The sequence below is a fragment of the Tursiops truncatus genome, chromosome 3 (assembly GCF_011762595.2).
Source record: "Tursiops truncatus isolate mTurTru1 chromosome 3, mTurTru1.mat.Y, whole genome shotgun sequence".
Lineage (NCBI taxonomy): Eukaryota > Metazoa > Chordata > Mammalia > Artiodactyla > Delphinidae > Tursiops > Tursiops truncatus.
In genome coordinates, this window is record NC_047036.1 from 126,749,451 (window position 1) to 126,763,404 (window position 13,954).

Genomic DNA, 13,954 nt, shown 5'->3' on the forward strand with positions numbered 1-13,954 from the left:
ACCCAGGATCAAAGGATGGGACTAAATCTGTGAGCCTGGATCTACACCGGCCAGATGACAGGGATGAAAGCCAGCGGGAGACTGGGGGGAGCTGGAGAGGAAGGAGCAGTGTCTGATGATGCGGCCTGACCTCAGAAAGGAAGCCTGGTCACCAGGGGGAATTTCCCCGGGTGAGGTCTCATGTCTACGCAAATATTGCACTCCAATTAACCTGGACCCCAAGATGGGAGAGAGGCAGGGGAGAGAGGGGACCCTGGGAGAGGTAGGGAATTGGGAAGGCAGGTAATAGGGCCTGAACTTCCCAGGTACCAGGCACTGTGCTAGGGTCTTTGTGTGCTTAATCTCATTTTGTTCCTGAAACATCCTCCTAAGTAGGAAGGTTGGGAGCCTGAGACCCAGTAAGGGGAAGGTACATTTGCCCATGAGAAAGCACAGCACTTCTGACCCTGAGGGGAGAGGTCATGATGAGGATGGGTCTGGTGTTGCAGCTGCTGACTGAGGTGACAGTAATGGGGCCCAAGTCTGAGAAGTCTGGCAGTTTCGTTTTAGGTTTCCATCTCACTCACCTGGGGAGTTTTATTCTGGAAACAGCAAAAAGGCATCAGGAATGTAGTGACCCTGACTTCCTGTGGGCAAATCCGAGCCCTCAAGTTTTCCCAGGTTCAAGGGTAGGAGGTTGGGGGGTGACAGCTGGCGCTGTTAACCCTTTCACCACCAGCTTCTTCTAGAACACTCCAAGAGAAGTGGAGAACGGGCTGGAGGCTTTTGAAGGAAAATCTCTCTCTCCCTCCCGCACCTTTACATTTCACTCACCTTGAGGCTCACTTCCTCCAGGAATCCTTTCCCGGGGATTCTTCTCCATTGCAAGGCTGACCCCCCAGCTCCTCCAGGGAGCTGGTCTTGCCTCCCCAGAGCTCAAGGCAGGGTAGTTAGGCCCAAAGTCTGCCCGCCAGACAGCCTGGTTGTTCCTCCTCCTACCGAAGAACAGAACAAAGAATATACACAGGAACAGGCAGGTCACAGGTTCCTGGAGCTGTGTGCTGCACAGCAAGGCTGTGTGCCAGGAAAAGCATGAGCTCACACGTGCCCTAGCGAGTGCGTGTGAAACGCCAGTTTGGGTGCTTGTGTGAGGCCCTTCCTGCGTGGCCAGCAGTGCATCTGTGGGCAGCGGTGTCTGTCTTTCTATTTGTGACCAACCGTGTTTTGGAGGCCTAATCATTTTTCTCTCTATGGTCAAGAATGTGTGTTTCTGATTCTGGGTATACAGTGTGTGTCCCTGTGGCTGTGTCTGGTGGTGATTTGGAATTGTGTGTGTGTGTGTGTGTGTGTGTGTGTGTGTGTGTGTGTGGTAAGTAGTACTTATGGGCTTTGAGTGGATACCCGATGTGTGGGAAAGTGGAAATGGAGATCCCTGGCCCAGCACAGGCTTGGGATCTCTGTGTCATCCCCCGCCCTCCCTGCTCTCCTATCAGGCCCTCCCATCCCCACCCATGGCTATCTCCAGGTAAAGGTCCATGGCCATCTCAGTGGGGTAGCCACTAGGGGTTTCTGGCTACAGCTGGCAGCACTGAAGGCAGGTGGTGGGGCTAGAGGAAGGGGTGGGACCATCCCACAGAATCTGTTAACTGCTAGACACCTGGGCCTGGGGGAAGGGCCAGTTCCCAGATGGCTCTGGTTGAGGGCCTCCTCAGTCCTCACCTAGCTGAGCGGAGGGCGATGGGATGGCCCGCACCAGGGGCCTTGGCCTCTTCCTGCCTTTAAAGCACTTCCTGCTGCCTCTGGGCTCCCAGGTGATGACACCTGGCTTCACCTCGGCCTCCCTCTCTTGTTCCCCATGGCAGGTCAGGCAGTTTCCTTGGTTTCCTGTTCCCTCTTGTGTCTTTCTTTTCTCCATCTCTGCTTCCCCCTACCCTGGCTCGGGTCCTCATCCCTCCACGTCAGGGGAATAACTGCAAGCCTGTCCGATGGTCTCCCAGCTGCTGGGCTGGTCTCCTCCTCCACGCAGGGCCCCAGAGATGGCTTTCTAAAGGATGTCTCTAATATACTACTCCCATCTCCAGCACATTCAGGGGCTGGCTAGGGCCCAGAGGGAAAGGGCCACAGTCCAGCCCAGACTCTCCGTGACCTTCCCAAACGTTGTCTTCACGCTGGGTGCGGGGCCCAGGACCTCCACGGGCACACCCCACTGCCTCCAATTCCCACCTCTGTACCTTTACTCAAGTTGTCCCTGCCTGCGACTCTCTCCCTCCTTCAATATCTTTTACTATTGAGAGCTTCTCTACCATCTTTTGAGGTGCTTCTCACATGCCCTCTTTCCAGGGAGATTTTTCAGGCCTCTCTGTGGTTAATCTGTGGCCTCTGCACTTGGTACCCCTTCCTACTGCGTGTTTGGTTGAATTTTTCTTATAATCTTTCCCGACTTAGCTCTCTGAAGGTAAGGAGAACAGTTGTAGAGACTCAGTTAATCATCAGAGGCTCTTTTTTTTTTTTTTTTTTGCGGTACGCGGGCCTCTCACTGTTGTGGCCTCTCCCGTTGCGGAGCAAAGGCTCCGGACGTGCAGGACCAGCGGCCATGGCTCACGGGCCCAGCCGCTCCGCGGGCATGTGGGATCTTCCGGGTCCGGGGCACGAACCCGCGGGGCATGAACCCGCGTCCCCTGCATCGGCAGGCGGACTCTCAACCACTGCGCCACCAGGGAAGCCCATCATCAGAGGCTCTTGAAAGAGACTCCTCTCTGTCTTTCTCTGCTCTGAAATGGAATCCAGTCTATTTATTAATAACAAAGAGGTGATATTTATTGAGTCTTTGCTGTGTCCTGGACAGTGTCCCCAGAGATAGACATGCATTGCCTTAGTTCATCTTCACAACAACCCTGTGAGATAGAAACCTTGGATGTTCCCATTTTACACATAAGGACATCAAGGCATAGTGAGGCCAAGCAACTTACCTACTTCCCAGTGGTTGGCTGGCATTCAAATCCAGGCTGGTCTGCCTGCCTCCCTCCCTCCATAGATCTAACTAGGCTCAGTGACAGAACTAGAATTTCCCAATTGCCTAACTGCAGCTCTGAAGTGGGGAAGTCTGCCCTGGGAAACCTGAGGTCTGAGGGGGGCGGGGAGGCCCATTAGAGGGGTGATTTACCGCTCTGGGTTCTGAAATTTGGACTGCGTAACTTGACACTTGTCCCTCCTGTTCTCAGCTCTGCCATCAGGAGGAAGAGGGGGATGTGTCACCCGAGAGAGCAGAGCCGGAATCAGGAGACCCTGGTGCTAGCTGCAGGACTAGCCCTTGCTGACAGCGCGGCCACAGTCTGCTCTCTGGGCCTCGATTTCCAAACTTGGGAAATAAGAGGGTTGGTCTGGATGATCTCTAAGACCATTTCCAGCTCAGTCAACCCATGACGTGCTGCCTTCAGGCAATTTGCGTCACCACTTGGACCCTGAGTTTCCTCGTTAGTAGAATGAGGTGCTCACCCCTGCAAAGCAGCAGAGGATTACTGAGGAGGGTAATCACTCCGGTGGGATCACTCTGCTGATGGTGACTCGCGGCTCTCAGCAAAGCCGGGCACAGCAAGTTATCAGGGTGCTGTAAATAGCCAACAGTTCCCACAGTGTTCTCCGACAGCAGGAAATGTGATGGCAGCGATTCCCAAAGAGTCGCTCTCTGCTCAGCTTAAAAGGGCAACCTCCTCCCAACCAGCCACTTCCTTCAGACATTTCCTCCTGGTCCCAAAGACCAAGGTGGGCGCATACCCGTCCAGGGCTGCCGAGAAGCGTTTGCCCCGAGAGAAAAGGCACGGCTCAGGGCAGGAGGGGAGCCGGCTCTGGGCTGAAGCCCTCTCGGAGGGGAGGACTGAAGAAAGTGGAAGGACATGCAGGGTGTTGACAGAAGCACTAGACCGGGGCCAGGACTGCACGGTTCCAGTTTTCTGCCGCTGAAAGGCTACGTGACCCTAGGCCTGCTGCTTCCTCTCTGTGAAGTGACAGTTGTCTGTCTGGCTGAGAGGGAGGTGAGAATTTCTGAGGGTCCCTTCCACACTAGAGCATCACGACCATCCTCCTGTGCTCCCACTTTGAGACAGCAGCGGTCTGGGCTTCTGCTTTCCCTTTCCTTTTAGTTTTAATTTAGTCCCCACCACTTCTCTCCGTTGAACTCTGGCCACAGAAACAACCTCCGGTGTTGTTTAGTACAGTTTTGGAGACGGCTGGATGGGAGGGACACTTGAACATAATCTTTTAAGGATGAGGACCACAACGGTCTAAGTTGTTCTATCTTTAGCATTCTGCACACGGCATGGCACATAGGAGGCATTCAGTACGCATGAGGTGCATGAGTGGATGGATGAATGGAAGAATGAGGTGCCTTGGATTCAGAACAGTGGTTACTCCCTCCTCTGCCACAGCTCCAAGAAAAAAGTGGGGTTTGCTCTGCAGGTACCTGGGACTTAGCGCAACTGTTGTAGTAGCCTCCCAACTGGCCACCCTCCCTTCATAGTCTTTGCTTAAATTCAGAGGCTTACCTTCCCCGGCCAAGAACCTCCAAAGGCTCCCCCTGGGTTATGAGATAAAATCCTGACTTACAAGGTCCTCTAAGTGGATGCGAACTCCCATTTCTAATCTCATCTACCTCCCCTCAAAACGCTGAGGGTCTCCCTCCTACTGCTGACCTATCCCAGAATGCAACATACCTTAACTGAAAATTCAAGTTAACAAGTGAAAACTGCATGTTGAGGGATTAGTGTGGTGTCCGGTACACGGCCAGTGCTCCCTTTGAGCTATCCTTCTTCCTGCTTTCCAGGAATTCTAGAAATTCCTGGGTTTTCCACTTGTGTATTCCCCTCAGCCTCATGAGGTCTTCCCATGGCCTCAGATTCCATCACTCTTTCCTTTCCATCCCCAGCCTATTTTTCCCTCGGAAGTTTTATTTATTTTTTTTGGCTGCGCTGTGTGGCATGAGGGGAATCTCACTTTCCCGACCAGGGATCAAAACCCGTGCCCCCTGCATTGGGAGCACAGAGTCTTAACCATGGGAGCAGCAAAGTCCCCCCTCGGTGCATACTTTTTTGTGTGTGTGTGGGATCTTCCCGGACCGGGGCATGAACCCGTGTCTCCTGCATCGGCAGGCGGACTCTCAACCACTGCGCCACCAGGGAAGCCCCCCCCCTCGGTGCATACTTTTAAGGCGCTTCGATATTTGTCTTCTGATGCCTCTGTGATGCGCGGCTGATGACTTTTTGAAAACAAAGCTCAAGGAAGCGTCTTGGGAGCCACCTCCCGGCTTCTACAATGGGGCCTGGCTCAGGGCAGGTAGTGCTGGCAGCTGACTCCGAGCCAGATGGCCCCAAACTTCTACAAATCATTTCATTTACCCCACAAAGGCTGTGCCACAGGTAGGACTGGGACCTGTCTTACAAACGAGAAAACTGAGGGTCACAGAGATAACATGGTCACAGCCAGTTAGTGGCAAAGGTCTGACTCCACAGCTCTGAACCACTGTGTTAATTTATCTTCGGTAACAGTTCAATTAAGTTGGGCAAAGAGTCAAACAAGCTCGCAGCTGACCCTCATGGGGGTTTGGGCTCACAGGGTGGTAGAGGGAAGGAAGTGGGAAAGACACAAGGTAAACTGCCTGACTTTCAGACTCATTACGTCAGAGATGAAGACAGGGCTCTTCGAGACTGTTAGGTCCAACCCCTCACTGTACAAATGGAGTCACTGAGGCCCAGTGAGGGCAGGGGCTGGTCCAAGGTCCCACAAGACCAGACTCGGGACCTCCCTGGCGGTCTAGTGGTTAAGACTGTGCTTCCACTGCCAGGGGACACGGGTTTGATCCCTGGTCGGGGAACTAAGATCCCGCATGCCATGCACAAAGCAGCCAAAGACATAAATAAATAAGAAAAAAAGAAAAGAAAAAAGACCAGACGCAGCACATTTCCCAATGTCCCCACGCCACTCCCTCCTCAGCAGCTACAACAAACACACGCTGAACTGCAGGAGAGGGCAGGTCCGCCGGGCCAGGGAGGAGAGCCCTCCAGCCAGTAGGCACCCACATGCCATGGTCACTGGATAACTTTAAATCCGTGGTCGCTAGATAACTTTAGATCTGAGTCCCAGAGCAGAAGCAGAGCTGGGGGAAGGGAGATGGAGAAAGTGCAGCTGACCTCCCATTGATCACTGATCTTCACAAACTGGAAGCTTCCCACAGGCCTCCCCAGATCACGATCACATCTGGTGCCCCTGAAGAGCTCAAAAGAGGAAGTCTGGGCTCGGATGTCATGGATGAAGCGTGCACAGAGAAACATCCTGGTAGCAGAGGGAGGAGAGCGGACCCGAGACCCAGACCCGGCTGCGCCAGCCTTCCCAGGCTGACCTGAGCTCAGACCCTCATTTGGGATTCCCAGGAAGGGATGGGAAGATAGAAAGTCACTCCTGGGCAGGTTAACACCTCAGCTCTAATGGCAACAATCTGGGCTTGCAGGTTCTAGGTCAAAACCACAGATCCCTCTTGGAAATGCATTTATGTGTCTGTGTGTCTCTTTTTATTTAAAGAGAGAAGAAATGGGAGGGAGAGAAATGGGAGAGAAGAAAGGGAATGATTTGGAGGCACATCCTAGAATGTCAATGTTAGAAAGCCAAGATCTTTTTGTTGAACTCTCTCATTTTGTAGCCAAGAGCAAGGAGACTCAGGGAGGGAAAGAGACTGGTGCAAGGTCATAAGGCAAGTGTGTGGCGGATACAAATTTGAACACAGGTATTTGGACTCCTGGTTCAGTGGTCTAGCACAATAACCGGGACAGAGGTGGTGGTGAAACGGTGGGAGGATTGTCAGTTGGCCCGAAGATATTTCTTCCTCGCCCACCGCCCCCAGAACTGGCACCTGCCACCACACCCCACCATGCAAAGCACACACATCACTCACTTCACATTCAGAGCCTCAGAATGTTTTTGGCTTCGACAGAGCCCAAACCAGGGCAGGGACTGTGACAACGGACGGAAGCTGGGAAGGCAGGAGGAGGAAGATGGGGAGAGGAGGTGGACGGGATCAATGGCTACGGTTCTTCAGCCACTCAGACGTGAGTAGGAGTGACCGTGCCGCGCCCTTACTGGCTAGTGGGAGTGGGAGCTTTTCCTAAACCCCAGTTGAAGACAAGAGCCCACCCTGGCCCCTCCCCCCCACCCCTGTCCCTTCTTTAGTCTCTGAAGCTGGAGCATCAGGCTGGGTCGTGGCGGGGGGATGACCACTTCTTAGCAGAGGTGCCCGCCAACGCCGGCGGTCCTAATCCTTGCCTCCACAGAGAGCCAGCAAGGCCTTCAGGAAGTGACCGGAGGTGTCGCCCTGGCAGGGACAGAGGGAGAGCAGAGTGAGTGAAACAATCTTGATGACCTCAAGGCCCCCTCCTCCCAGCCGCTGGCAGCCTGGATGTCTCCCTAGTACGTAAATGTGACCATGTCCCTTCCGTGGCTCCCCATCAACCTCAGGAAAATGTCCAAGCTCTAGGCCTGGCTTCAAGGTCTTGTGTGGTCTGACCCTCATGAAGCTCTGTGGCTTCACCTCCCCGCTTCCTTCCGGGAGCATCTTGGTCATCTTACTACCTACATACCTACCATTGCTCCACCCAGCACGCCCTCCACACTGCCCCCAAATCCTGTCTGCCATCAGATGCCCCCTCCTCTGTGAAGCGTTCCTGCCTCTATTCTTGTCTGCTCCCATGGCTGCCTTGCACCCTGCTAACCCTCCCCCCACGGCCATTAACACAAGTGTTACGGCAGTGGTCCCCAAACTTTTTGGCACCGGGGACCGGTTTCGTGGAAGACAATTTTCCCACGAACCGTGGTGGGGGGTGAGGGGAGGGGGATGGTTCAGCAGGAATGCGAGCGATGGGGAGTGACAGGTGAAGCTTCCCTTGCTCACCCACCACTCACCTCCTGCTGTGCGGCCCGGTTCCTAAGAGCCCTCGGACCAGGATTGGGGATCCCTGTGTTACGGAATTCCTTATTTGAACAAACATCATTGAGCACTTACTGGGTAACAGGCCCTTGCAAGAATTGATGTGACCCTCATTGGATTTATGTTGTATTGTCTGGCATGCGACAGGGCTATGGGGGGGAGGGAGCAGACTTTCTCCCTCTTTTTAGAGGGCTCCTGTCATTTTCATATTTTTTGTTTCTGTAATTTTTGATATATGATTAAAAGTAATATATTAGGACTTCCCTGGTGGCGCAGTGGTTAAGAATCCACCTGCCAATGCATGGGACACGAGTTCGAGCCCTGGTCCGGGAAGATCCCGCATGCCACGGAGCAACGAAGCCCGTGGCCACAACGACTGAGCCTGCACTCTAGAGCCTGCGAGCCACAACTACTGAACCCACGTGCCACAACTACTGAAGCCTGCGTGCCTGGAGCCCGTGCTCCACAAGAGAAGCCACCGCACCACAACGAAGAGTAGCCCCCATTTGCCACAACTAGAGAAAGCCCAAGGGCAGCAACAAAGACCCAACGCGGCCAAAAGTAAGTAAGTAAATAAATAAATAAAGTTATATATAAAAAAAGAGGAACTTTCCTCTTAAAAAAAAAAATCATTGTTGTAAACAATTCAAATCAAAGGATTATACAATAGGTCTCCCTCCTACCCCAACCCCTAACTTCCTAAATCAAGAGGTAGCCACTGTGGTATTTACTTGTGTGATTTTCTAGCAATGCTTTTCCATATGCATATACAAATATGTATACATGTATAATGTCCCTTTTCTGCAGAGCATTCATACTATTCTGGGCCATAAGTTTTGACTTAGAGAAGATCCCAAATCAGCACATAGAACCTCCTCATGCTTTTTCATGGCTGTACTGTACTCTGTCATATGGGTGCACTGTAATTTATTTAACCAGTTCTGTATGATGGTAAATGTCTTCAGTTATCTGATCGTGGCAGTCTCCAAAAGCAGTAGCCAAGAAAAAAATGGGGAGGGGAAGTAATAATACCCAAAGAAAAGCTCTGGAAGATATCTGACCCTCCCAAGGCACATTGGAACAGGGAACAAGAAAAGCTGAACAGGAGGTACAATCCCATTTTGAACATGTTAGCCAACCAGACAGGGGAAGCATAAGGATTTTCCAACATAAGCCATCTGAATTATGGTGAACCTGACCTGAGGGTCACATCAGTAGTTTCAGGTTTCGACAGTTTGCCAGACAGATTTAAAGACTTTCTGTTGTATTTGAGATGTTGAAATTATTCACTGCTTATAGATCAACCAGGTAAGTGCGCAAAGCAGCCCTTCTTATTGCTGGCGATTAAGTCCCTTACTTCACATTTCGATAGAAGGCAAGTGATTTGGGAATCTTGGGGCAAAGAAACCAATGTGGGGAACCAAACAGTGGTGCGAGTCTTCTTACTGGGCCAGACCCCTGCAGGGGACAACCATCCTGACCTTTCAGATGTGCTGAAATTCGAGAGTGAGAAGCACCAAGGCATTCTTATGTGGAACTACAGAGACACCTTCTTCAATTTATCTCTGAAAGAAGTACTCCTTCTCAGGTGGGTGAGCACTTCCTGCCCAAATGCTGAGTTCAAGGGCGATGATGATGTTTCTGTGAACACCCGTCACATCCTGAATCACTTGAATAGCTTATCCAAGAACAAAGCCAAAGATTTGTTTATAGGTGATGTGATTCCCAATGCTGGACCCCGTCAGGATAAGAAACTGAAGTACTACGTCCTGGAAGTTCTTTACACTGGCGTCTACCTGCCTTATGCAGGGGGAGGGGGATTCCTCTACTCTAGCCACCTGGCTCTGAGGCTATACGATGTAACTGGCCAGGTCCTTTTCTACTCCATCGATGCTGTTTATACTGGAATGTGCCTTCAGAAACTCGGCCTCATTCCAGAGAAACACAAAGGCTTCAGGACATTTGATATAGAAGAGTAAAACAGGAATAACATTCGTTCCTATGTAGGTTTGATGTTGGTACATAGTAGAAAACCTCAAGAGATGATTGATATTTGGTCTCGGTTGCAAAATGCTTATTTAAGTTGTTAAATTATGTACAAACTAAATTTTGCATAGAAAGATGTATCTCGAATAGTTCCCATGTGATGTTCTCTCACATTAGAGGTAATTTCTATGTAAAACCATCAAAATTGCCTTTATGGGTAGTATCCATATGAGGGTCTCTAAACCTTTCAGTGTAGTACTTTCTGAAGAGGGAAAGCAGAAGACACTAATGTTTATGTAGGATATGACAGGACGAATGGTTCTGACCCTTCCTGCTGGCTAGTGGTCATTGTTTTCTAACTTGTCCCCCTTGTCATCTGAAATCATGTTTCTGGAATTTGATCGTGTTATCTTTGTTTTATTTTTGTTTTGCTCTCACATGATGATAACCCTATTTCCCATTATAATGAGTGAACTATCTGCAATTTAGGTATTCATAAACCTATGGGCTACAAAGACATTGTTATGTATGACTCAGTGCTTTCTGTGGAATGGAATAACGTTTTCATGAAATTTGGATGAATTTTTAAAAATTGTCTAGAGAAATTTGACTTCTTTCAAAATTTCCTGCCACTGCAACATTTCCTTGTGTTAATCTAATCAACCAGTTTTGCAAAATGGGAATCACCGTGTGACATTCATCCAGTTTATCTTGTTATGGTCTTATGGTCATAATAAGGAGGAAGCTTAACTATCTTGTATTTGGTTTGCTGGGTGGTGTTGTGATAGTTCTCTCTTTTTCAGTATTTGAAAATAATGAGTATGATTCCATAATCTTCAAACTGAAGACTGAATTGACCCTGGCAACCATATTGTGTTTTTGATTTTTCATTGTGAACCAGGAAAGCATATGTAACTTTTGAACTTTAAGTGAAAAGATTGAAGTGGCAGACCTTTTTATCAGTGGTTTGTCAGTTTAAAACTGCAGAATTCTATTCTTGCCATATGGTTACGCGTTGCTTATACAAAATTATTATCCTGAGTAGTGACTGCTTTCCTGTCTCAGTGTAGAAGTGCCTGTGTTTTTATTTATTATTCAGATCAAATACCAAAACATTTTCTTAAATATATTTTGTGTAATATTTTATTTGTATACAGTGTTGTTGATGAATTATTTAACTAGAGCATGGTATTTTAAGTAGTAAGTAGAACATAGGTTAGATAAACTTAAGTGTCATTTTTGAATTAAAAAAATTTTTGGGGGGGTGGGGGATATGAACTAGAATTCTGCCAAACTGTTGCTTATATATACTGTCTTGTAACATGCTTTCTGAGATATTTTTGTGTTACAGATATGAAGATTCTTACCAGATGTGATACTGGGGACTGTAAGAAGATAGAAATAAAGTCACCATATTTTTAATTGTCATGTGAAAAAAAAAATTGAAAATAGAACTACCATATGACTCAGCAATTTCAATCCTGGGTATTTATCCAAAGAAAACAAAAATATTAATTAGAAAAGATATATGCATTCCTATGTTCAGAGCAGCATTATTCACAATAGCTAAGATATGGAAGCAACCCAAGTGCCCATCAATTGATGAATGGATAAAGAAGATGTGGTATATACATACAATGGAATATTACTCAGCCATAAAAAAACGAAATCTTTGCCATATGTTCACTTAGAACATATGCTAAGTGAAATAAGTAAGAAAGAGAAAGAGAAATACTGTATGGTTTCACTTATACTCGGAATCTAACAAACAAAATAAATGAACAAACATAAGAAAAAAAGAAAGAGTCATAGATACATAGAGCAAATAGGTGGTTGCCAGAGGAGAGCTGGTAGGGGGAGGAAAGAAAAAGGTGAGGGAGATTAGAGGCACAAGCTTCCAGATGCAAAATAAGTGGGTCATGGGTATGAAATGTACAGCGTGGGGAGTATAGTCAACAACTACTATCTTTGTATGGTGACACGTTGTAACTAGACTTATCATGGTGATCATTCTGAAATGCATAGAAAAAAATCACTATGTTGTATAACAGGAACTAACCTAGTGCTGTAGGTCAATTATACTTCAAAAACAAACAAACATACAAACAAACTCATAGAAACAGAGATCAGATTTGTGTTTACCAGAGGTAGGGGGTGGGGGAGGGGCAACTGGATGAAGGCGGTCAAAAGGCACAAACTATAAGACAAATAAGTATTAGGAATGTAATGTACAACATGATAAATATAATTAACACCGCTGTATGTTACATATAAAAGTTAAGAGAGTAAATCCTAAGAGTTCTCATCACACACACAAAAAAATTTACTATTTCTTTAATTTTGCATCTATACAAGATGATGGATGTTCACTAAAGTTATTGTGATAAGCACTCCATGATGTATCTAAGTCAAATCATCATGCTGTACACCTTAAACTTATATAATGCTATATGTCAATTATATCTCAATAAAACTGGAAGAAAAAAATAACGAAGATGTGCTACCAAGTTACATTTACACCAAGTCTGTATGAGACTGCCTGTGAGCTTCCTCATGGTCTTGTCAACCAAGTATAGCATCAAACTTTAAGATTTTGGTCAGTCCCCAAAATCAAAGAAATGGGCTTCATAAATGAAAAAAGTCAGATCCAAAAAATCACATATTACATGATTCCACTTACATGAGATAATCAGAAAAGGCAAATCCATAGAGACAGAAAGTCACTTGTAGGTTGGCTGGGGGTGGAAATAGGTAAACAGGTACAAGGGACATCAGTGGGGTGATGAAAATGTTCTAACACTGGATTGTGGTGAAGGCTGTACAACTCATTAACTTTACTAAAAATTACTGAGGCCCTTAAACGAGTAAATTTCATAAAATTTATGATACTTAAATTACACTTCAATAAAATTGCTTTTAAAAAGCCAAAAAAAAAAGGCTCTTTTTTTTGCGGTACGTGGGCCTCTCACTGTTGTGGCCTCTCCCGTTGCGGAGCACAGGCTCCGGACGCGCAAGCTCCGCGGCCATGGCTCACGGGCCCAGCCGCTCCGTGGCATGTGGGATCTTCCCTGACCGGGGCACGAACCCGTGTCCCCTGCATTGGCAGGCGTATTCTCAACCACCGCGCCACCAGGGAAGACCCAAGACTCTTGTTTTATTTGGAAATCTTTATAAGCCTTTGATCCATCCATCTGAAATCTATTTTGGCATGAAGAGTGAGGCAGGTCTCCTCTCATTTAGCAACATCTTGGCTGTTCTAAGAGGTAACATTCTGGGAATAAAAAGGACTTCTAATCTATGTTCAAGCATCTGATACTCACCGCTCCCCCACTGACCTCTCACCCCGCCCCTCACCTCAATGGCTTGGTGGAGAGACTTGTCATATTTCTCAATGAACTCCCGCCGGATGTTGAGCAGGTCGATCTCACTCCGGGAGACCATGATCCTGGTGAGGGTCTTCTCCTCTGTGCCAGCACCCTGGTGGAGCCAGGCGACAGGGAGAAACACAGGGCAGGAGGAGAAATGGGGTTAGGTCAGGCAGGAACTCATGGGTGTCCCTCTGCCTCTCTCCCTTTTCCCTCCAAAACCAGGATGGGACATCCTGCCCCTCTCTTCCACAAACAGTCCTGACTCAAACTCCCCTGTGCCAGGACTGGCCAGACAGAGGCAAGAACAGCCTGTATGAGTTGAATAGTGTGCCCCCCAAATTCATGTCCACCTAGAACCTTACAAGGTGATCTAATATGGATATAGGGTCTTAGCACATGTAATCAGTTGAGGATATACTGCATTTGGGTGAGCCCTAGATCCAATGACTGGTGTCCTTACAGGAAGAGGACACATGGACATACACACAGATAAAGGCAGAGACTGCAGGGACTCATGCTTAAGTCAGGAAACACCAGGATTCTAGATGCCCACTCGAAGCTAGGAGAAAGGCATGGGAGAGTTTCCCCCTCAGGGCCTCCAAAAGGAACCAGTCCTACCAACACCTTCATTTTGGACTTCTGGCCTCTAGAA

At 48.2% G+C, this 13,954-nt stretch overlaps 1 protein-coding gene and 1 pseudogene across 2 annotated transcripts in view; one reads left to right on the plus strand and one right to left on the minus strand.

Annotated features, from left to right (window-relative positions):
* Nucleotides 1–6,925: 6,925 nt before the first annotated feature.
* The window catches only part of ANXA6 (annexin A6), a 52,205-nt gene continuing 45,176 nt past the window's right edge, over nt 6,926–13,954 (minus strand). For both annotated transcript variants that reach the window (XM_033853489.2, XM_033853488.2), the window contains 2 exons: nt 13,289–13,411; nt 6,926–7,336 (listed from right to left, as the gene is read on the minus strand). In XM_033853489.2, coding sequence (XP_033709380.1) covers nt 7,277–7,336; nt 13,289–13,411 — 183 coding nt within the window. In that variant the 3' untranslated portion in view covers nt 6,926–7,276. The remainder of the gene's footprint in view (nt 7,337–13,288; nt 13,412–13,954) is intronic.
* LOC117311646 (N-acetyllactosaminide beta-1,3-N-acetylglucosaminyltransferase 2-like) lies at nt 8,894–10,369 on the plus strand (annotated as a pseudogene).